General features: G+C 42.7%; 1 protein-coding gene across 1 annotated transcript in view; it reads right to left on the reverse strand.

Annotated features, from left to right (window-relative positions):
• The window catches only part of LOC107185389 (diacylglycerol O-acyltransferase 1), a 113,709-nt gene extending 87,785 nt beyond the window's left edge, over positions 1-25,924 (reverse strand). The window contains exons 1-3 of the mRNA XM_015573055.1: positions 25,446-25,924; positions 9,399-9,527; positions 789-883 (exon numbers count right to left, since the gene is read on the reverse strand). Of these exons, the coding sequence (XP_015428541.1) occupies positions 789-883; positions 9,399-9,527; positions 25,446-25,564 (343 nt within the window). The 5' untranslated portion in view covers positions 25,565-25,924. The remainder of the gene's footprint in view (positions 1-788; positions 884-9,398; positions 9,528-25,445) is intronic.
• Positions 25,925-26,177: the final 253 nt, after the last annotated feature.

A 26,177-nucleotide genomic window follows, 5' to 3' on the forward strand; every position in this document is an offset into this window, starting at 1 on the left:
ATCGCGATCTCACAGGAAAAGATAAATATCTTATGTTGTATGATCGAGAAAGAGGCAGTATTAGAGGCATTCATAGATCTGACTTTGACAGATATACCTGGATGATATAATGCAATCATTCTTAACCCTCCGTAGTCTAATTTTATTTACTGTTTTAGGCTTTTAAAGAATCTGAAAAAATTCTAGGATACTTATCAAAGTCTCTACTATACATACTTAAAAATTTTATGTTTTAAACTGAATAAAAGTGGAAATTTGGTAGTAAGTTCAGAAAGAATGGGAATTCGCTGGGACTGTCAACGACCCACAATACTCGTGGAGGGTTAATAATATAATCTCTTTTCGGTGTTTATGAAATTCGATAAAATGAAATATTTCTCGATCTCTATTATCTATTTATCGAAGCTAATCACTTGTACCTCTGACAAGATTGAGTTTCAATCAATATTAGTAACACTTTTCACTCACAATTCAACTAACTTTATTTTCTTTATATTCACTGAATATTTAAATAAATATTTCTGATAACTAGACTGCAAATATTTACGCAAATATACAATTGAAAACTAGAATCAGAGAAACATTCGTGCACTTCGTTAAGAGTTCCTTTTGCTCTCGATTGTCACCTCTGAAGGAAGAAAATTCATGGAGAATTAGGATATTCCGAGTGCAATGGGTTAAGTATTTTCCAGTAGCAATTTTCATAGAATCGCGTATGCTACATTCTGCATAAAATACGCAGTCTAGAGATAACGTTTTAAGAGTAAAAGACCAATGGAATGACTTACAGATGATAAGCAGTATCGACGGATGCTCCTCGCCGCCCTCGTACTTGCCACTGAGGAAGAGAAACCACTGCCACGGATCCACCCTTATCCCGTATCTACGACAGAACAGAAGGAAAAAAGAGGCGTGTAAACACTTGGAAAGAAAAGGAACACTCCATCCGTTATTATCGCTCCCCCCCTATCCCAGCGGCTCTATCGGCGAAGTCACGTTAAGCGAACGGCCTACTACATTGCAACACGGCTCGAAGGGCAAAGGCGTCGTTATTAACGTCTGTCTTCGATGCGATACTTTTCAGCCGAGGGCCTAGAAAAAGGACCGAGAAGAAAGAAACGAGGGGGAAACCAAATAAAAAGTCACGGACCCTTTGATCCCTTTGTACTTTGGAGCAAATAATAAACGTCGCGAATCGCTGTACCCTTCTGATGTGTGTACGAAACGGTGCAGACGAATTCCGTACACGCGATCATTATACAGTTACTTTCCAGATAAATCAATAAACAATATTGTCCGCTATCTATAGAATGATTAGCAAATCTCTTCACGAGAACAACACTTTAATTTAGAAACTCTAACGACCGATTAGTTCATAAGTATCATGTATAATACCTCTTAATTCCCGTTACCTATAAAATATAATTAACTTTGTGACTTTTAATAAATATTTATGTGCAATGGTTGATTTTACAATTATTATTAAACTAAGTATGTATAGATATTTATTTTTGTACTTGGATTTGCGAACAGGCTGTGAGCTTCCTTTCTCACTAATTACACATGCAGTATATTGTCACTTTTGATGATAAATCATAGAATGACCATTTAAACGCATCCACCCCTGCGTATGACCTTGGTCGAATGAGAAACCTTCCATATTAAATACAGTAATCTGCTTCGATCTTATAATATTGCTGTTAAATTTAAACTGAGCCCAGCAGAATATCGTATATAGATATAATTGTGTCGAAATTGTTCCAAAATTTCCTACAGAATTCAGTAACAGAACCGGTAACGCTATTAACCACTATGACTGCCAACGTCTAGATCACTATGCAAGTAAATTTGTTTAAATAAATCCAGGCACCATCGACAGAAATTATGCAATACATCACAGATATAATTTCGAATATTCTTGATCGAACACTTTCATCACACACTGTATCTACACCGTAGTACAACACTATACCACACACACTATACCGTAGACACATCACCGTTTTCAGCAGTCCTTCCGCCTAGAGAGGAACACATCGACAACGCGTCGTCCTCTAGCTGCCGACAGATTTTTATGGGTCTATATCGGCGAATTTATCGTGTACCATCGTATCAATCCGAGCCATCAGAGACGTTTGTTGCACACGACCGCCGTCCCACCGAAGTCAAACGAACTACATCGATGTGGAACGAAAGAAAAAAGAAAAAAGGGAGAGAGAACAAGCCGGGTAACCGACACTAATGGCTTCGGGTCGAACGTGTCGACTAACGATGATAAACGAGGCTTATAGGTGAAGTAATTAAAGTATTTGAAGAGGGCGCGGTTCGACACGATGGAAGGATATTTATTGGAACGCGGTCGTCGGCTCGTTTCATCGTTTTCTAGCCACACCCCACCCACCGTCTGTCCATCTCACTCGTTTTTTTTTTTCTCCCGTCGCGTCGGAACAAACGCAATCAGTCACGTTGACGCAGTCCACGATAATTGAAGAGCAAACCGGAAAAATCAAACGTTTATAATTGATAGCTACCTACTGGGCACTCTCCATGCGGTGGCGAGCCCAAAAAGTGATTCGAAAGGAAACATCAATCCCCCTTGTATTAACGACCGGCTAAAATCGCCATTCGTCCCACGCCGCTCTGACTTGTGTATAACTTTTCTACCGGTTCTGCCGATTGAATTGTTAAATACTTTGAAAATCGATGCGCGAAAACGGAACCCCTCGGCCAGGGATCCGCCGTTAATGCGCGGGCTTAATGCTCGCCTTCGTCGAAGCAGAGCGGATTGACCGAATCGGGGAAGACTTTAATGCGCGTGAAATCTGGCTAATATTTCGAGATGAAAATACATACACATATAAGGGCGACGAAACACTGGGTTTATATTGCAATAAAACATTTCTTGAATCGTGCATCGAATATCGTGGGGACAATAATACATGTTTAAAAATGTGACTTTTCTCTGTGAGGTCGTAATATAAAATATTTGCTGCGAAATAGTTTTCTTGAACATATTAATGGTTTGTGTGTTGACTTCCATGAGATCATTATGTATTTCAGTAATGAGATTGTTATTAAATTAACTGGCTATACGATCTTAATATCGTGATTTTGAAAAAATACACTAACGGCCAAAAGTATGAGACTAGATAGGTCTGATAATGAAAGAAAGAGAGGAATATTATTCTACGAAAATTTGTTTAGAAATGATTTCAATACAATAGGTACCTACTGATTTCGTAACCTTTATCATATCGTAATAAAATAATGAGATACTGTTCCATCAATCATGAACTATAAGTAGTTCCATACTTTTGGCCGGTATTGTAACTACATGAGAAAAATATAAAATATTATTTTTCGTACAAGTCCTCTTGTCTGAAAGCGATCAATATTAAAGATTTGTCAAGTCTCTTTGATATACATATTTAACTGTAACTTATTAATTCTACATGCAACGAACACTCTCGACAATATTATGTTACCATACATTTCGAATGTTCTCGCATTCTCTCAAATTAATCCCAACAAGAAATATTCAAAATAACACTATCCTAAGTAGAAATACCAAGCAATGATCAGAAACATAACTCAACCACCACTCAACTCCCTAACACCTACGCTAAATTTATTCGAACCATTGATATAAAAAACGAACTATATTCCACGCCGTAAACTAATTTTTCCATCACAGAATCACCTCTCCGCGACACTTATCACCGGTGCTTTCAACATCACGAAAGAGTATGAAATAACGTCCAGGGTCTCTGATTCCATGATACCCGAACGAATCCAATCAAAAACTTTCACAGAGGTTGATCCAGTGCACACCAACTCCGTGAACTCAAGAATAGGTTTGTAAACAAAACTTCCAATCACCTGTATATACTCTGTACTTCAGGGGGTGCGGAGGCAACGGCGGAGTTTCATGCGCGAAAGGTTTATTGGATCCATCAAAAACACAGGCGATTCGTGGCTGTTTATTTCAGATAAGTCTGATAGAGCGGACGAAACGAGGGGTTGGGAGGGTCGGTGGTTGACTTGGGTTATCGGTGGCCATCGAAACTCATCGGTTCAAGGCGTGAGTGGGAACGATATTAAATTTCTTTCCCTCCCGTTCACCCCCGCCTCCGACGAGAATATAACCGCTTTGATCCGGGCCACGCCCGTTAAATCCGCGGCCCGTTCTTCGCCCGGCGAAGTTCGTTAATACACCGTCACGATAAAATCCCCAATTCCATCGTCGACCGAAAAGAAGAACCGAGATGGATAGACGAGGTGGGAACGGGAAAGGGCCGTCGTTCGGGACCAGAACGGAAGGTGGAAGGGGAGGAAGGGGATAGGGCTTGAAAAGTCCAGATTGAAAGAGTTATGACGGCAATATGGAAGGTTCTCCGGTATAAAAATCCGCGGTCGCGAAAGATCGCACCGTTAAATATTAATAAATGACGAGGATCACGTTTATCTCGTTCAGGCAGCTGCTGCCTCGATGCGTCCGCCATTGTTACTCTGATCGTTCGAAACCGAGCTCATGACGACGCCCACGGTGATTCGATAGTTTCAACTCTTTCAGACCTAGTGGTCACATTTGTGTATGTACATGAAGTTTTTTTTACAATTTCACACGAAGTATTGGGCACGAAGTATTGCGGATCCATATTTTTTTTATAAATTTGAATTTTTTCATGTTCCGAAGTTACTCGAGTCTTAATGTACCTACACATGTGTTGAACAATGTTTTTTTTTTTCATCGAAACCAGAATAGAAGAAGAGGCAGGCGTGTTCCGTGTAATCGGAGGGACCGGACGGTTGAAATGCTCGCTCAAAAGCGGAATGATCGGCGACCCGTGATCGACCACGTCCCACAGCGACATCATTAATGCGATTTTAAATCTCGTTTCCCGCGCGCATGGTGTAATCCACTGACCTGGATTTTGTGTCCGCGTACGCGGCCGGATTATCTAATGGAATTTCAAGTTCATAGTGTAATTGCCCCGATCCGATTACCCGGGTAGGTACAAAGGTTTACCCGCGGTGCAATCTGTCAGTCTAAATCACTTTCCGCGGTATCGTTAATCGGATCAAAGTGCTCGCGGAATATGCGCGCAACTCCCCCATCCCTTCCCCACCTCCCGTAAACATCCGACAACAGTATCCTCAATTAAATACAAAAGCATGTCCGCGACGAGTCGTAATATAATCGGACGGTCGGTGGATAATGGAAACGGGCGGGCAGGGTTGTTTTTTTACAGACATCTCCATCAGGGGTTTCGAAATTCGATTTTCTTATAATAACGATATTATAGAGAGATATGTTGTAAAACTACATAATAAATTGAGTACACGTAAAAACACGGAATTGTATAAAGTATGTTTGTAACATCGATGAAGTGAAGGTGGAAATTTTAAAACGAACAATGTAGAACAAAATGTATTAAATACCTGCGTATAGTTGTACTAATAACTAATCAACTATTTTTTCTGAAACAAAGTCTTAACAATATTTTTTATCTATTTCCAAGAAAAAAAATCATTGATAAATCATCGATAAGTGTTCGAAGAGTTCTCAACACTGATTGTGAGTGTTCAGACGTCGTTCCCATCACTGAAGGGCTCCCCTATGGAACCAGTCAAGATCCCAGTAGCGGGGATGACGTTTGAACACTAAGTGCCAAGGTTCCTTTAAAATCGAGATGAAATGCACTGATTGTGAGTGTTTAGACGTCGTTCCCATCACTGAAGGGCTCCCCTATGGAACCAATCAAGATTCCAGTAGCGGGGATGACGTTTGAACACTAAGTGCCAAGGTTCCTTTAAAATCGAGATGAAATGCTACTTCGCTGGTATTAATATTTAACATTTATAGTAGATTTACAGAAACGTCAAGAAAATGGTAAAGTAAGGGGGATGATTTATCAATGATTAATGGAAAAATAACTCAGCATCGACGTTACTCAACAGGCTCAAAGGACTTGGTCACGTGTCCATTCACAGCGGCGCGTCAATACAAAAGGCACGTATGCAAGGCAGCATAGATGTAAGCCCCGACGGAACTATCGCGATGCCGAAAACGTTAATGCCATTTTTCGCGCGGTAATACCGAGCAACGGCGCAATTCCGAGGATTCTCCCCGGGCTATATAGCCGATGTAATCCGGATGAACGCGCGGACGAGTTTTATTTCTCGGCGTGACGTGGAATCCTTTCGCGAAAAATCGCGGACAAAATAGAACGACGTGGACGAACGTGACACGACGGATTCGGACTCGTCTCCCCGCGATTGTTACCCATGGCTCGATATATCGAATCGCTGAAAATTTTCGAAAATCGCATGCCGTTCTAATCGTTCCTACGAATATGAAATGCTCTCTGTTGCGAACGGATCTGAAAACTACCCAGTCGTCGTGACACTTTATCGCGAACCGATACCTTTCAAACAGTTTTTCATCGATATTTGTTCGTAAAACACGCTTCGAGATACTAGAATCCATGAGTTCCAGCGGACGAGCGAAAGAAACTTATCAGACACTTGACAAGGAAAACCAGGAAATTCGGGAAAATCTTTGAAAAACCTTGAAAATCCCCTTGGAAACGAGCGAAACCCGTTACTCGACGATTTAATCCGTAATTTATAAAAGTTTTTAAGCGGATCTGCAAGAAATTCCGCGGCTCCCGGGTTTCAAGTATACTTTAATACTTTCAATTTATCGGCACCCGCAGCAGCAACGTCTTTGATTCTTCGCCACGGTTCCTCGAATCGCGGACCTTCTCTCCGTCGTGGTAAACTCGGCCCATTAAGAATTGCACGAAGCTTCGTACGGTTTCAGTTTAAGTGCATAAATTATGACCAGATCGTGAACCTTTCAAAAAGTTTCCGCGGAACGACGCCGCGAAAAAAAAAGATAAGAACAGGGGATGAAGGGGGTGGGAAAGTTCGATATACCGCCCGAGCCGCGGCCCTCCCACACGTCTCTCTGTCTCCAAACCTTCGCAAAGACTTTTATCGATGGAGGTATATAGAGTCTTTCGCCGAGAGTCCGATTAATTGAGCTCTCTTCCCGACTTTTTTTCACTTCGTTCGGGGGAAAACCATCCTCCTACTTTCTTGCCGGTGTGTCTCTTTCAACCTCTCACCCCCTCCACTCTGCACCGCCCGACGATCCTCCGCGTCGATTAATCTCGATCGTCGTTCGAATCGCGTTGCCTACCTCGTCCTGTTTCCTGAGATTCGTTTCTTCTTGCCTGGCGGGCCGAGTTAACGTTCAGGAACTTACCGATACGACAAGACTCGACGCACCGTGTTCCTCGACAGACGATGATATTGTGGTGGACAATCGTGAAATTTCTTTCCTGCTAAGTGTTGCTCTACTTTTTGACATCGACACATACTTCGTGCATCAGTACATCATATCTGATAAAAATTTCATAGTTTTGCAGGAAATTTGCTCGGCTAAATATGGGCTACAACTGTTACTTCAGGTCTTATTGACACAAACCTCTTGAGGATTTTTAAAGTGACATGTAAAACACGTCGGTGCATCTAGAACATCTTTGTTTTATGAGTTAATATAAGCTTCTTTTCTTCTTAAGTCGTAGTTTCACACTAGGATGAAGCAGCTAATCAAGCAATCGACTCGAAGGTGGACTGTTTCCAAGATCCAAGGTACCGAAATGTTCTTGCGACGAAATAACTTGGCCCAAAGTTTCGAACGATCGAGGAATAATTTCGTCCGCTGACCACCCATGGAACGAGTCCCCCAACTGGTCACGCATGGAAGAATCACTTCCTTCAGGGCCCCGTTCGAGACTCTGTAGTGACCCGCAGCCAGGCGTTTGTTTCAGAGAACGCTTCTAGACTCGACTCTCCACCCTCCACGAGCAATTACGTCGCGGAAACTTTTCTTCGAAAGTTTTTCCACGCTTAACGAGCGTGATAAATTTCTGTTACGCGGCGCCCCCCGAGGAGCCAGTGGACGGCGAGGCCACGGGGAGTTTACAACGGCGATAAAAATCTCGTTGAAATTATGCATAGATCCGAGGCTTGGGTTTCGTTGCTACGCCCTTCTCGATTTGAAAGAGGGAACAGGCGGATAAATTGGTGGAGACTTGTCTGCTGCGTGACCATATCTTCCACCGTCGTAAAACGAGGCGCAAACGGACGCTGTTAATTTTAATCAGTGCCCAGTAACCAAGGAAGAACCTATCCCCCGTTCCGTCCATACATTAATTAACTGTGGACCATCACCTCGCAAAATCCTATAATTTTCCATCCAAAAAGACACCACCGACCACACCTAATTCGCAATGAAGTTGATCGAATAATTAATTGATGAAATTCAAAGCTAGATAGAGTCCAGGGGGGGGGCAGGTGCTCTAGAAAGTGCATTAACCGCGCTTGCTATTGACATATTAGCAAGCTTGAATTACATCGACGAGCATAATTAATGGAGATCTGATCGGGCCACAGTGGACAATAAGCTTTATAAGCTGTACAAAGGTTCCAACCGTATCGCAATGCCCGCTGATAATGGTGTAGGTATCAGCGGAGATTAGACTGTCACGATTATTTCAACGTAGAGATTACCCGCGGGCCTGATCTACGGATCCGCCAGATGAGAGAATGACGTCAATGGGCCCACCATCGAGGAATTCTACATTGTCCTCAAGCGTAACAAGGGAATCTCATTTTTCACTATCGATGCGATTATTCTTCTTTTTGTGTCCAGGATGAATTTCTCTTCTCACACCCCTCCATGAAGCATCCAGCCATCTTGCTAAAAACGATCCAGCCGAATCATTTCATTTGCCGTTCGAAAGCATTCCCCCATTGCTTCATCATAGTTACGTTTCCCCCAGGATTTTTCGCTCCATCCCATCCCATATACCGTGCGATACCCCCTTCTTCGGTAACGATCCTCTATGACAGCTTGACGAAGCTGTCGTTCCCTCGTACATCCACCACGCGTTTCGCGGCATTATTTGGCTCTCAAAATGAGCCTTTCGGATCCGGAACGTTTCAGTGCAACCCCCTGCTCATGTCAAGATGCGTGATCGAGAGGTCTGACCCCTCTATCGCGGGGGAGAAAAAGATGTTCACGGAAGATACACAGATCTCGCAGGTGTCCATGGAGCCATTAGTGTCACACGGATGACAGCAAGTTTTTGATGAACCACGGTGACAGCCCGTCAGGTGGATTGCTACAAATAACGAAGGACTTCGAGAACGTTTCGATTTCTTCTGGCGCGTCGATCCCCTTATAAATCACTTCTTACCCGTGGTCATAGAGCGAAGAGGAGCTTTAGATGGGAGAGTACTTCCCAGAAAACCGATCATGTATCGGTAGCCAGTGATAAAGGGATGGTTTTATCAAGATTCTCGATACGTATATGTATACTTACTTTATGAAATTTTCTAGCAGCAATCGGATTCCACCGATGCCCAACAAGAGGAAGCCCCAGTTGACGAACCCGGTGAAGTTGTCGAAGCCAGAGCTCCACGAGAACAGACTGTCCCGGGGACGATGACATCTGTAAGAAAAAAGAAGGGTCAAAATTTATCAGCTCGTATGGTTATTTAGCTGAAACAATGTAAATTTTAGAAAACTTGTACATTTTATTCAAATAAAACTGTATGAACGGACAAATGTCTATCAATTTTAAGTATATTCTTCGATAACGTCGTCGTTCACTCAACAGTGTTCTCAACATCTTAATGAAAGTCGGAATTTTTCGATTTTCGAGTGAGATTGATGTGATAAGAAAAGGCTCCAAGATTGGTCCGTGTTTTTTGGAAGATAAAAGAAATTAGGTTTCACCCATGAGAGCTACTAAATTTTTATTTTGGACCACTGTACAGCGGATCGATCACCCTCTCTCTGGTAGACGTTCCTCACGCGACATAAAGGAGGAGAAGGCGCCATAGAAACGTCACTAGAATAAGAATGGAACAATAAAGCCGCTTTCATATCGCACGGTTATATGCGTTTCCATTTCAATTTACGAAGAAACACGCGATTTATGCAACATATTGAAAACATTTGTCCGGGCTCTCTCCTTATTCTCCACCCATCCTCGATGCAACACAGCCTGGCCTAGCTCTTCCCCTTTTTCGCCGGTTTAGTGGAGCAATCCGGAGCATTCGACTCGAAATGACGATACCATCGACCGACAAGCGTATTAAGGATAGTGAACAGCAGAATGTTTTCGCTATTCGGGCGATTGACAGACCGCTCTGTATGTTTATCGACAAGCTATATGTATATATATATATACATACAATATTGTTAACATTGTCCACTTAATAGCCGTGGGAGGCCTACTACTTGTCTCTGCCAAAGGGAATTCCTGATGCTCCGAAGGACAAACTCCCTTTAATCCTCGGAAGAAACGCAGAACATTTTATTAAAGACTTAATCATTTTCGTGATAGATCGACGTATGTTTAACGGTTGGTCTTTACGCGTTTATATATATATATATATCCAGAGAGTCATTACTGTAGGAATAATATTAAAGTGGTGGTTGTATTTGGTACAAATAAAAGGTTTATTCTAAAATGTGTAATATAAAGAATTCGTTAGGACACGCTTGCAACAGTCTAGCTCTTAAGACACACCCGCTCTGACTAACTTCCCTCTTGTATATCCCCTTTCATACATGGTCACACTCGGTCATAGGTTCACACACGCATTCACACATTCTTGCCTCGTGTCGATTTTCGATCACGACGTTCGACGCAGTTCCTTTCATTCAATCTTATCTAGCACGCACTCTCGTTCGAAGAAACTGTCACACGGCCTAAACACTCTTCACTCGCACCGCACTCGCTCGATCTAAAACTAAACTCACGCATCTCACACCCTACATTACTGCACAAAATCTTATTACCGTAAAACGCGTAAAGACCAACCGTTAAACAAACGTCGATCTATCACGAAAATGATTAAGTCCTTAGTAAAATGTTCTGCGTTTCTTCCTAGGATTAAAGGGAGTTTGTCCTTCGGAGCATCAGGAATTCCCTTTGGCAGAGACAAGTAGTAGGCCTCCCACGGCTATTAAATGGACAATGTTAACAACACACGGTTCGCTAGGACACCATGAAATTTGAATGCTGTAGACGAGAGAGAATCCGCGGCGAGTGGTGGATACAAAACCCTCTCAGTCTTAGGTATCTCTCGCGCGGATAATACACCGGGACGAACCTGAGTAATCGGCTTCCACAGACTCACCCTCGCTCTCCCCCCGCCTCCACGGTATCATCCGTTCGTGACAGCGACAACGTCGACGAAGGCTGACAAGGACCATCGTGTAAACTTTTCAAAAGCGTTTTGTCCCGAAGCATAAAGCGTTCAAGGAGCGAACCCCCTTGTCCCAACCACCCCTGGATAAGACGTGCTCGCTTGAGTGTGAGAATTTAGGGAGACGAAACAAAGCGGACTCGGGTACTCTTGTAGCTAGAATACAAGATACATGTTCGCGTATCTTCGTGATTCCCTCTATTGCTTCGACGATCCAAGGACCGACATAAACGACGGAAACTTTCATCTGGAACAACGATCTGGTATCCGATTCTTACATTAGGACATCGATCGAGAAACCGAAACTTATACCAGAGCAGTCTAAGCCACTATCGTGGGAAGCCAGATCTTAAGTATTTACAGAGAAGATACCTAACAACTTCAAGGCAGAACGAGAAGGTACGATTCTTCGGTGGTCTCAAAGGAGTTGTACTGATTGAACAATCAGACCGGTGGATAAAAATTGCGGTTAGCTGGCCACACAATCCGTGTAACATTGTAAAGCTAGCGCGCTGGTAAAAGGATTAAGGTAAAGATTAAAGATGGCAGAGGAAGCCTTTTGTAAAATACCGCGTCGTTTGTCCCCCATAATTGCCTGACAGAAGTCCCTCCTTATGGCTCTCTGTCCTGCACCTATGCGCCGTTTAATGTGATCGTTTAACCTACCCCTCTGCTGTCTCGAGTAAATCCTAACTATTACTGCGAATTTATGGCAGATCGTGGTAATTAATAGAGTCGCGATAAAGCCGGGACGCCCACACAACCCCTTCATAGGTGGTGCTCGGTCGAAGGAGAGAGAGACCCGTGCAGGAAGAGCTATCTCACACTTCTGATACTGGGCTCTCGGTCTCCGCGTGGCAGGATGCAGACGTCTCGCCGAGGAATTCCATATGCATGAGGGCTGGTGTACACTGGGTGTCCGTGGTATATGCATCCCCAGACGTCGCCAGAAACAGGGGCAATAAACGCGTCAACGATCGTTCGAGTGGCTCTGGATCTGGATATGTCTTTGACGAACGATACGCCTGTAAATAGGCTACTCCAGTGGCCCAATCGATACTCTAGTGTTTGTTTAATCGCGCAGAAAGTATTTTATACGAACAATTGTAAAAACTTATGTGTAGAGTAGATTTAGATAGTCTTAGAGAATAACGTGATTGTAGTAGTGTTGTGGTTTTAAGTACCTACTGGGAAACGTTTTACTCTATTCTTGGACAACCTGGTATAGTGACCAGCGTTCCAACATACGTTCAGCCTGTATTCAATCAGTTCTCGGTACGCACATTCCTTGAATCCTCATTCCCCAAGCACTTCACGGTGACGTTTTGCCTATGTATATAACTCTAGAGCTGATTGTATCGACGTTGTTCGTATCGCAATTATAATTTACAACTGTACTATGCATAGAAGGGAATCGTTGAACCTGACCTGGGACAAAATAGATATAACGATTCGAAAAATATCACCCTAAAACTGAAAGCTGAAAAATTGTCATTACCTTTCTCTAACAAAGCATTCAAGCCTGGGACAAAATAGATATAACGATTCCAAAAAAATATCACCCTAAAACTGAAAGCTGAAAAATTGTCATTACCTTTCTCTAACAAAGCATTCAATCAATCGTAGGAAGTACATTAACACGTCGACTGCCACAGTGAAAAGGGCCGTTCATAGCCAGACATACGTTATTTCGTTGTTCAAGTCATAAGTTTAGTTAATACAGGCTGTTTAGTCTTATTTTACATTATACTGCGATATTAAGTTTACGAGCAAACCTTTTGTAACGGTATTTAAATAATCATTGCTTGTTGATCATGTGTCAACTGCGAGTTATCTCGTAGTTGGTAGTCAATGTGTTGAAAATAATACAAATTCGATATCTTCTGCAATGAATATAACCATATAAAAAAGAAAAAATCATATCCCCAAGTTTACAGCTCACCATTTACGTCAAATTAGAGTAGCAAACTAATTTTGCCTTTAATGAACTTACTAGTGAACTAATGAAAGCACATTTCCGTTTTTATCCTAACCTCTGATGCCTCCTGAAATAGTTTCGAAACCGCCGATACAGTCAATTTTAGAGAATTTACGCTTCGAATTACTGGACAATCTCGTCGTTTCAAACTTTCACCTTGGTCCAACGAATTCCACGGTAATTTAAGTAATCCTGAATCCCTTGGGATATATCCTACAGTGAATATTTTGGAAAACATCGCGAAATATTTTATCCCAATATCAGTTCTGGCAAGCAGACGATTTCACCGGGATCGGTGGCGATCCAAGCTCAGCAACAAGACGCGAGTAAACTGCCTCTCGAAGTTTAGACACTCCGCATACCGGGTTTGGACAGACCCGTCGGTTTCAAGTCGACGGTTACGTGCTGGTTGTCAGGGCCGTCTTCACGGGTTACAACGCGACGGAATAAGTACGTCCCAAGACAGAAAAGTTCGCGTGACACGTGAGTCGACCGATTCGAGGCATCGTAAGCTCCTAGATTATTGATGTCGTCGAGCTAGTCGGCCAAGTTTTTTCTTTATATGACACGGGAAAAAAATTCCGCGCAGGGTGTAATATCGCTTTCGAGGAAATCATTCGAGCCTTGATGTTGCTGAAATTAGCCCCACTATGATTGTGAAGAGGGGGTATACGTGTACATTTCATGGCATAACTATAAAACCACCCTAAAAATTTCAATCCGTATGTATTGTGATTAAAATAAAAAAGGAACAATTATTTTCCAGGGAGTATAATCTATCCTGCTCTGGAGAAACAGTATTCGTCAACAGGATTTCAGACGTGGAATACTTGGTTCGTTTTCATTTTAATCAGAATACAGAAGAACTGAAGATTGACAAATTTCAGTACACATTATCGAATTTCTTCATTTTCAATAGGTGAGCGTGCACGTGAAAATCCGAAAACATTTTTCCCAATTAATACATTGATCTCGTGCAGCCGAGTGTCGTCTCTTAGCCGATCGCGGGATCCAGGAAAAATTGGCGAACGGAATATAGGGATCGTTAAAATTCATTCCGGTCTGATTCGAAACGCATCGTTTCCCCGGGAAAATTGCAAACACGAGCGTCCGCGATACGCTACTTATTTTAATGCTCCGGATATTCGAGTCCACCCTCGTATGAAACATGTAAATAAAAGAGAGCGTGAAAGCCGTGCCGTTAACGTTGTCGACGTTATTGTGCCCGCTAATTTGAAAATGTGGCCGGTGGCGATCGTTGTTTTTCGCGTGAGCCGGCTATCGCGTCGCGGCATGGAAGTCGACACGCGTGCAGAAAAAATCGGCCATCCAACGACCGTTCTATATACTCGTGAAAAAAACACTGGGGGAAAATAGAAACAAATGAAGTAACAAAAACCGGACGCGTTCGAAGACCGAAACGAGAACGAGAGAATGTTTACGAATAATCATCCGACTGTAAAAAGATTTTTGTTCCGGTTACGTTTTCGGGATGACGCGAGGAAATGGGAGGTGTTAGTTAACTGAAAATTTTCGATGGCGGGATTCGCACGCCTTTTTTTTTTCGTTTTTTAAGTTTCGTTTTTTGAAGTTGAATTGAATATACAGAAGGTGAGAAAATATTTGCACTTTCCCTGATTAAATATGTGACTGAAATTAGGAAGGATGTAACGTTAATTTGTCGTAAATCGGTGACGTGCAACAGCATCGTAAAGATATGTACCAATGATTACGTCCCTTAGAATAATTAAAGTTGCAATTACTGTAATTGCCTTATCGCCGGATATGACATCCAATACTTTAAAAGCTTCAACAGGTAATGTAAATACCTATTCCATTCCTGGCGTTTCATTTCCATTTCTCTCCTCCTTCGAGTCCTTTTTTCGAGTGAAAAAAGTTTGAGCGCGGTAGGATTATTTTACGCGCGTTTCGCGGAAACTGAAAAATTTAAAAAGCTAACGAACTTCTGCTGGATGATAGTCGAATCATAGTAGAATAAATGTTTTGCATAGTGTACAAACTAAACGGAAAATATGAAACATTGGAACTAAAAAACTGATATTTATTCGCCGCTGAGAACGAATTAAGTTGATTTAAGTAGAAACAGTAGTCTATGATCGGACAGACAGTCGACAAAAATTTATTACATAGTTTCGATTAATTTTTTATACGAAGAATCAACCCATTTTCGGTTGTTATACCATAGTCTGCATAAACAAAATTGATATATTTTTCCGAGAATTATTTCCCACGGTTCAAGATCGCGCGTTAATGCGAGGCTAGTAAAAGTCTTCGTTATTCGATCCCTCCCTATCAGTCGTTAAAGTCTAATTCGAAAAACTCGTGACCCACGAACGGGGCATCGTTAGTTAATTACACGCTCGTTAAAATTATCGATACTGATAACGGGCTGCGACGTGCTCCGTGGGTCCCGCAATACCCACCGTGAGTAATTGTAGTTCTATCTGCGTAATTAATATTCGACCGGGCGTGCACGTTGCTAACGTTTTATTGCGCCGTGAATTATGCGTGAGTTTTCCACGCATTTCAATCCATATTTGACGCGTCATGAATTACAATGTTAATGACCGACCTACCAGCGCGGACGTAATAAAGATCCGGTCTGCGGAAAAGACGGGAGTGGACTGTGACTGATTGTGAGTCTGAAATACCATGATGAAAAACGTACAAGGCAGGCAAATATTTTTTTACTTCAAATTAAAATACATATTACTACCATTAAATTTGATTTTAACCAAAAAGTAAAATAATTACGATTAAAAGATTATAAAAAATTTTAATTTATTAGAAAAGAAAAGAAATGTAGAAAGACGTCCTATATTTAAACTCTGTTACCAATTTGCCGAAAAAATTATCGAAATATTCATTGGTAGACCTAACACAAGAAATAATGTAAAAACGTTCGAGTACTAATTAAAATTGCACATATTAGAAAATTCGTAAAACCAAATCAACTGAATAATTTAAAGACCCACGTTACCATGAACCTCTTTCAACACTGACAATTCTATCGCAACTTTTCCTATACACCATTTCATTATCATCCTGTACACATCAGGTCTGGTAATTTAGTTCACGACAAGGGAGGGGATGGGGACACGGTCCAACGACCATTATCTAAACCGGGCGAGAGCTGGATGGGGACTTGGGGGTGGAGGAAGCCATGAAAAATATATTATGCGCTGTCAACATTGTCGTCTTCATTATACGGCGTGGAGATTGAAAGGATGCCAGGAGATCGTCTGCCGGTCACAGCGAAATTCCAGAGGCGAATGACTCGACGAAATGTCCCGTTTGGAACGGGTCACGATAACGTCGGCTTAACTGTCGTTTAGTCCGAGAGTGACCCGATAAAAAGGAAGGCGTGGGAGCGAACGATCATCAGCCAAATCTTTTGTTTCCTGGGATTCGAACTAACATTCACGAGTGCCTACACTTCACTGATTGTCTTTCTCCATTTATCCCCCTGAAACACTTCCTCGAAACATCGAAGTCTCTCGACTCCTGACGGGCACGGAAACATCAGAGGAACCGTTGTACATACAAGATCAGAGAGGGCTAAAAACGTGGAAAGAAGAATGGCAGAAAGGGGCCACCGTTGGTTTCATAAGGATTCCGCGTATCTGCCTCCACGAATCTTCCTGACACCGTGAACCCTACTGAATATTTAAACGATAGACGGATATACATATATTACCCGTGTAATGAGGAGGAAAAACTCGCCTCCGTCCGAAACGGGAACGAAACGAGAGAGAGAGAGAATGAGGAGTGGCAGGAACAGCACAGTAGGGGAGGGTAGAAGAATACCTTAAATGATTCATGAAGGAAAATTAAACGGCGCTTTAAACAGGTCTTCTTGCCAGACCCCGGTTTTCGTTCTCCTAGTCCTCTTTCCTACTGCTCCTACACCACCGCCACCCCCTCACCCCTCTTCAAACGGCTTCAGGCTCCCCTGAAATCGATTGCCCAAGGCTCCTGTTCGTCCGTCTTCCTTGTCTGGCTGTGTCGGATCCATATGCTTGTCTGTTTTATTGTCTCCCGGCTTTCAACGGAAACGTTCCCCCGTAACTTTTGGCGTTGCATTGCCAGCAGTCGGGGTTCATCAGCGTGCACCTCTGTCTCACCTGTTGTGAGAGCCGTCTCGTCGACGAAAATAGAAGTCTCTCTCCTCGACCCTGTCAAGGAGGACAGAGTTGACTCGGGGAACGCCGCGAGCGGACGGTGGCTGTGTTTCCCTTGTAATCTCTACGAGACCCTAACTCCAAGTGAACTGCACCGTTTTTTCTTTAGAGGGGGGAGGTTAATGAATAATTATAGCGAGGAAGGATTCGGGACGGTTCTATTTGAAAGATGAACGAGCAACCTGAGACAGCTTTGGGTGTAATGATCTTGGAAGAAAATTTCTGAGGATCGTTTAACCTTTGAATAACCGTGCCCGGGTCTAGTTTGACACAAGTTTTCGGGATAGCTGAGACGGATATTTTGGATTACGATGACTGTCTTAAAACGACGATTGTTTGTAAATATTAGAACTGGTATGATAAATCGGGTGTCTCGAGAAAATTAATTTTTTAATCGATATTCAGTTCTGTATCCTGAGAGAAAATTGGAAAAAAAGATTTCAAAAGTGTATAAGGACAGATAGAGATTACCTTCATGGTGATCATTAATGATTATAAATTCTAATCAACAATATAGGCTGTACAATTATAGTATAGTTATAATTCATAAACACAAATATTAATGTAATTCATTTTCAAATCATATTGAATACGTTCTATTATTAATGATCAAAATTTACGCTCGCAGTGAGCAAATTCACCGAAGATAAAAAAATCATAGTCTGAAATGAAGTTAAATCACGGCCATGATCGTCGTTCTGCGATCACTGTGATAAATCACTGTCAATGATTTTCTACGCCATCTCTACCGACAATACACATTCGCATGACACCACCGATAGAGTAATAGGATGGAGTTCACGTATCGTATACGTAGACTGTTTCAGAAATCGTAACGGACAACAGTTTAACGAATTTCTAATTGATTCTATTCAGTAGCAATAATCCGTTCTAATTCCCATTTAGATGATCCAGCAGGCGGTTTTCGTATAGTCTCGTCGCCATTAATCGATTCTGACGAGTATATTCTACGAACGAACGACTGAGATCGACCGCAGACCAAAGACATAGACCGTTCCGAGCAACACCGCGCACCCTCCCCAACTCCATCCCCTCAAAAACCGCAGAGACGTCGTCTTTATGCCCATTCCCGAAACGCTCGTTCGTTCCCTTTTCCGCCGGCGGTAATCGCTTTTCATTGTTCTTCCGGCTGATTTCGCCGTGCGCTAGCCAGATTCGACACCGACGCGCCGCAATCTTCCGCGAAGAAAATATAGGGGTCTGGCCATGAAAAGGGAATGGAAACAAAACGGGGCAGAGAGGATTGACAGCACAATACCGTTAATCCTCATTCGTTTCGAAGGCGAACGTCAGCGGAGAACACAGCTCGTCGTCCACCGTCGTCGCGTGACGAAGATTAAAAAGTTTTTGTCGAACACGACGGAACGCAAAAAATCCTCAGAACGGCAGAGCAGGTACAGTGGTAGTGGGATGGGGATGGGGAGGGTGGACGCGTCGGTGGGAACAAGAAGGAGCGGAAGCTGACACACGCGCCGTTGTGTCCGTCAGGGGATGAAAAGAAAAAAGAAGGAAATTTGTGGCCGTCGGGTTCTAATGACCACCGCTGGTCACAAAGCTTTATTAGCCATTTTCTGGTGTCTATGTTGACGGAAGCAATGGTGGTTAAAAATAGTTTACTGGAAAACACTTTCAATCAGCTAAGTCCTCCATAGTCACCAGATCTCTATGTAATAGCGAAAGCATCTGTGCGAAATATTAAGATTCTAAATTGAGAGAAATAAATATGAATAAATCCTATACTCACTTTTCACTCTCACTCCGTATCTACGTACATACATATGTATGTATGTTCCTCACGAAGTGAGCATTCCTCGACAAATATTCAATAGTCGGACGGTAAATCCCTCCGAGCCGGGATCGTCAGGAATTAGATTGAATTTGGGAACAAATACGCGGCGAAGGGCCCACAGTCTCCCCCTTTACCCGTGCCGGATCGAAGGATCGTACAAACGAGAACTTTAAAATCAATCCGGAAGCGAAAGATCCCGCGCGAGCCAGACATAGCTTTCCGCGCGGATTCCCCTGTACCCAAAGGGGTGGATCATTCGATATTCACCGCGTCCAACGAACCACCCCGTTGGTACGCTCGCGCCTAATTGCAAAGTTGGCGAAAACAAGAAGTATCCGGCAAACACGGGACGGGTAAATACAGTCAGGGGGTTCGTTTGTTTAAGAGAGGATAGTAGTGGTGCCATCTCTGATTCTACGGCATAATGGACGAAAAAGCTCCTGTTTGCAGGTCATTATGGCATGTCAAAAAAACTCGGGAACGAAGATTTTCCACTGTGCTTTTTCTTTCTCCTTCTGACCAACCTATGGCTAATAAGACAAAGCTTGTTGGCAGGATATGTTCGAGGGGTGGAAGAAAAAAGAAGAGCGACTGACGCTCCTGGGCGTCATCCCACAGTGAATCACTCGTCGGGAAGCTAATTAGCGTTCGCTTGGACGAGATACATACATGTAACTGAAGTTTACTTGCTATTATTCTTCTTTCCTTTTCGTGTAGATCGACATGGAGCGTGTGTGAGTGGCTACTAGCGTCGATAGCTGATGGTGAATGTATGTATTTACAGATGGATAAATATTCGCTACGTTTACCACGGGTCTCGGAATACTTCCAATGGTTCGGGGAAATATCGGTCATTGGTTGCTTGCTATTACATTTATCGTGGATCGGAGGGGGAGGATTCGTTTTAGCTATTAAATATGGACGCATTAATACGCGTGACCGTGCAGAATTTTACGTTCGCTGTTTCATACGTGGGGCGGTGGAAAAGAATTCTGGACTCGTAGCGTAGATAGAAAGAACGATAGAAGAAAAAAAAATGGTATAATTAAACAAATGGGTACTGAATTAAAACGCAAACATTTTCTAAGACGCTGAAAATGCTTCGAAAGCCTGCTGTTTCAAATTTCTATGAGAAAGGTCTGGTCCCGAGGTGCAGATAAGATCTTTACGAACACTGAAACAAAATTTTACGAATTCGCGATATCTTGTCCAATAACTATAATAATTTCTTAATAAAAGGTTAAGAAGCTACCGAAATACGTATATTTACTCATTTTAACCATTTAACGCCCACTGTTTTACCGGTGCAACACTCATTTTAAAAGTGTATCAAATCCTGTCGCCGCCCGGCTAGTATCTACCATTTGTCGGCAAGGATCCGTAGTTTGGTTTATGTAAAGTAGATCACCACGTTCACAGTTGAGAAATACAAGTATTCCATCGAAAAAGAAATAGAGACAGAAAAAAATATAAAAAACTATATCCGTTTAATAGCGATATTCTTCTCGTATCAATTAAGGGTCTAGGCGTCAATGTTAGTTAATGACTATCGTCACGAAACCCTAAAATGACCACAATAATTCTCAAAGTGACAATCTGTCAGCATATGTTTAGAAAAAGATTTCTTACTTAATTTACCCTGTACACCATAATATGAATATTTACACTGCAATTTTTCACACAAACCACTGCAGAACCCTATGAATGTTACCAATATGACGACAAATTTGTCATGGAACGTTTCCATTTTCAAACTAACTTCGGTTCACGAAAACACGATATCCCTGGAATCGCACGTTCCCGAGGGCGTTACAAATATACCTCTGTTACCGAAGGCATTAATTTTTGATCGCAGACTCGATTAGACCGTGAACTTGATTAAATTTTTTTTCCACCCCACCCCGCCCACGGCGAATAGATATTAAAGCCGGAACCGGACGGAACTTCATAAATCTGGACAAATGGAATTTCCCGGAACCGGCTTCCTGGCCCATTTTTTGTTTATGGAGAAATATTAACGCGAGTTAGCTTTTCCCATGGTAGTCCTCCGTCCTCCGCGAAGGCTGGATTCTTTGATTAGCGATTCCGATGGATGAACATATACGATCTCTGAGCCAATCGTAAATATGTTATATGTAGTACCTCATAACCGCGGTTCATACGGAAGCATGAATGCCCGATACACCCCCGGTTATCGTGACTGATCTACTCGCGGCTCCATCATCGTTCCTGCACCGTCACTCGAATTAACATTTTAATTAGGGACACGCGACGACCAGCTGCCTTGTACGACCCGTTAACCGGCACCCGTCAGCGATTTTACAAGTTACTACTATAACTGAGATCAGAAGTATTCGGATGGTAAGAAATTAAAAGTATACTAAGATATTCAGGCTGTTCTCATATCTATGCTCAGCAAGACAGATTCAGATAATACAAGATAACCTCAGGCCGGGTAGTACAACCGGGCAGGAGACGCTTCTATGTATAAGAAAAAAATAAGTCAAAAAGAAAAAAAGAATACCCTATTTCGTTTCGAAGTTTCACTTTCGAAAAAATTGAATTTCAAGCGAAGTATTCGTGTTGGAAATAAGTAGAAACCGCCTGCAATCGACAGACGCGTTACCCAAGTCTTATTCTACTGGCTATTTTTCAAGTTCGATTATCTCGAAAACTAAGCATACCACGGAAAAATGTTACTCTTTCTTCCGATTTATATTTTTTTTATAGAATTTAGCCTTTTAGTTTATTCTACATTTTCTATTATATTATTCTATGTTTATGACATAGTATACACATCTAATATATTATGCAATATAATTCAGTATAATCGAACGCTGGTGGTTCAAGTATTACGTACAATTACACAATTTCTACGTTTCGGCTACACGAACATTTTTACTTTCCTCCGTAATGTAACTGCGAGACCGAGCGATTCTAGACGTTATCGGGCGATGAACATATACGATCAACCTTGAACTTCGTACCGTTCGCGTAATAGGAAGAAAAAAAACATCGCTGCAATTCGAGCGCTCTTCGGTCTGTCTCGACAAAACCGTTCGTCGTTCGGGAAAAATAAAACCGGGGATTGCGCAATGTCGCGCAAGTTAACCGTTAATTGCACCGTACAAAGTTACGTATTCTGCCTCGGTCACGACCGACCGACCAGGGAGGGGGGAATTATTCCGTAATTGTCACAAAGAGAATACGCGCGCAACGGTTGCGCTTCGTTTCCCGTTACTCAAAGAGCAGCCAGAACGGCCGCGTGGAACTCGTGACTCGGGCTGCGGTTTTTGAGCGTTTGATCGGTTAATTAATAGAATCTGTTTTCGAATCCATCCACGGTGGCGGGCTTAAACATTCGACAACAAACGGGGCTTCTGTATTTATCGCGGTGACGCCGCCTCTGTGGCAAGCGTCAACAACTCCTGTCCATGATTCAACCAAAGTGATACGATATTTCAATTCGATATTTCCATAGGGTCCGTAAGCGTTCGTTTGTTCCGAACAAAAGTATCTCGAGAATTCAACGTATCGGTTTTGAACGCCATTCGCATACTATGTATATCAAGAGCACATCGTCCCCCACGAATAAACATATTTTTCCATTGGTTTTCTAACACTCCAACGAACCGATTTCGATTAATTATTTTCCTAACAATTTTCCAGTATGTACGTGTGTGTTATGCTCGCTGGAAAAACGGTATATCATCGATCTCCGACACACAAACGATTCCGCGCGTGTTTTCGTGCGCAACCGGAGTACACGATTAAGCTTGATATATTGCTATTTATATATCAGCAAACTCTAATCTAATAACGTGCAAATATATCTTACGACGACTCCGCGCATAAACCAACAACGTTATCGCCGAAACATGATAGAGCTCTGTGTACATACAATCTCCTGAGCAAAGAAAACCGGGACGCTGTTTCGGGATTATGAACTACCAGTTAGTCTCACATCTGAATGTCCTTAAATCCACCGTAATCTGTGATGTACGGCGTCGCCTTGTAATTGCACCTCTCGCGAGAGGTTGATGCATAGAACGCAACAAAAGGTACCTGTTGTATACAGGGTGTTCGACCACCAGTAGGAAAAAATTTAAGGGGTGATGATTCTTGGAGGCAAAATAAGACGGAAATCGAGAGTAACGAAATTGCGAAAAATGTTGCGTTTGTTAGTTATAAACGTTTACAAATTCACCCAAATGATGGCAATCCGCACGGCACGGATAGTCAGCGGGGCAGGGTTCGTAAGGGGCGTACTGTCACTCCAATGACTCAACGACGTGTAGGAAAAGTAGGTAGAATAACTATCTACTTACCCGGTAGAGCATGTCGACAACTTCCTACGGCGGTATTTGATTCGAATTCACTTGTATTGTCCTGTCTACGAGTAGGTATCCATGAAGTTAATCCGCACATGCACATAAACGACAGAAATCCGCGAAAAATGTTCACACACTGCGCGACTAATTAGACCCATGCTTGGTTGCTCCGTTGCTTTTACCACTGTACACGTTGCACAAACATAACACCTTGGATAATTAATTTATAACTACTATTTATCCTTATTTAGAACCGACAATAATTAATTTACACTATTTACGATAACCACGTATTCTAACTACTAAATAATTACAACGAATAATTTGCTTCCATGTTTCAGTTAAACCGAGAATTTATCATTTACACTGCAACGAGATCTTATTGACCGCCCGACAGAAACAGTTCGTCGTCGTCGTCAACTTTAATAAAACTTTGTAACTCCAGACAGACATTACCATTGTTTTTGAGCGGGAAACAGAAACGCGGCTCTCTCTCTCTCTCTCGGGCTCTAATAACTGGGTTCTACGTCATTGCATCAGCCTAAAGAATCCAATTCTGATTGCTGATACAATGACAAAAAAAAAACAAAAAAAGATATTAAATGTGACCCTACTCTTCTACTTTTATCTCACAGTCTAACCTCCAAACGAAACATCAAACATTCTGGAATAATCACCTCGGTATCGAATTAGGGATTTTCGATTTTAACTCGATTCTTCAGAAGATCGATTCCCTTGGGTAACACGTCACTGCCGTCTACAACACTACACTAACGGCCAAAAGTATGGGACCAAGTCTGATAATTAAAAAAAGAAGAAACTATTATTCTACGACGAGTTAATGAAAGTAACGTGTTAAAACTGATGTGAAGTGATTTGCATATGTACTGATTCCGTAAAACTTTTGTTTTATCATAACTGTACCATCAATCACGGAACTCTGGTTCCATACTTTTGATCGGTAATAGTATATGTGTTATACATGGCAGTGACGTGTTACTCAAGGGAATCGATCTTCAGAAGAATCGAAACGTAACTGACCATCCCTATCACAGACACCGTCCCCTAACCTCATATCCCCGGAGAGGACCAACATTTACGTGACGTTTTTCCTATCAACGTTTGCCATAGCCTGTTACTTTATGATATTCAAAGGGCACAGCAACCTATGCATTCCATACGTGTATCCCAGACACGAAATAAGAAAACTAGGTCGACCCTAACCAAACCGTATCACTTCCACGACACCCAATTAAGGCAGTCGGTCAGATCTTTCCGGTCCTGTCCCAACCAAACGGGGACAGCTCGTCTGCATGGTCGGTTCGTTAACTCCGCTGGATAAAGTCGATGGTTCTCGATCCGGTCTTGTGAAGCAGACAGCTGTGGAAAACACGAGTGTACTCCCTACTGTCTGACCTCCGGCATCGATTATGACACGTGGACTAGAACGGCGCCGGATGAGCGTTAGTTGAACGAAGAGGAGAGCAATGGTATCGCCCGCAAGCCGAGTAGAGGGGATCTCCCCACGCAGAGTCGCGCTCGATCTGCGGCCAATTGCGCATGCGCGCTCCGAGAAAACATCTTCACGGTTCTTACCTCTTTGGTCGTCTGTCGTTTGGGCACCTGACAATTTCGTGTCTACGCGTCTCGTGTGCTCGCCGAATAACATAAACTTAAGCAACTGTATCTCCGTAAAGAATTAATACCTCTGACGGAACATTCGAATCACGTCTGAACAGTTCCATGGACAATTCGTCGGTGACAGGAAATCGATACGTGTCGAAAAGAAGTTCGTGTAACACACGGCCAGTATATAGAGTATTACTCACGGTCTGTCCGGCTGTGATTTGCGCACCCTCATCTCAGCATTCTGGATCTCCTCGGCTCTAGTGACGCTCTTGGTCCTCCTTAACCTCACCCTGGTGTCGTTCTCGTGTTCCGTGGTCATGATGCTCTGCGATGGGGGGCCAGCACGATGGAAAATAACGGTTGTGTATAAAGACAGAGACCGATCTGGACGAGGTTTTCACTTGCACTGTCTCTCGCTGCCGTCGCGCACAACGATTTCCGAACGTTTGGAAATCCCGAAATGGGGATTTGAAAGTGGAGCGGTACGAAAGAGACGTTTTGTTCCCTTATCTCGGTACGTCGAACACGCGACAAGTGTTTACGAACGAACGGTCACGATGGTACTACCGGCATTCATCGTCTCTTCTATCCCCGGCGGTCTCTCTGTGTTTATCTCTCGGTGTTTCTTGGCGATAACGACGTCGTTGCCAAGCACGGCACGTTTTTCGCATGAAGGACGAGCGTCACACAGCGCCCGAGTCATGCCGAATACTTTTTTTGTGTACGTACAGAGGGCGCACGGATGAATTTTTTTTTTCTTTTTCGCGGCTTGTCAAGAGCTGTTGCGTAAGATCTCCGGTGAAAACGGTGACGGGGATTAAGGCGGGAGTACAGGAATGTTTTGTCAGACTGATATTCGGCCCTTCGATATTTTGCTTTTTGATATAGTATGGATCATACTGTACCACAGCCTTCGTTTCGTTCAGTGTTTT

The sequence above is a fragment of the Dufourea novaeangliae genome, unplaced genomic scaffold, assembly GCF_001272555.1.
Source record: "Dufourea novaeangliae isolate 0120121106 unplaced genomic scaffold, ASM127255v1 scaffold57, whole genome shotgun sequence".
NCBI classification, from domain to species: Eukaryota; Metazoa; Arthropoda; class Insecta; order Hymenoptera; family Halictidae; genus Dufourea; species Dufourea novaeangliae.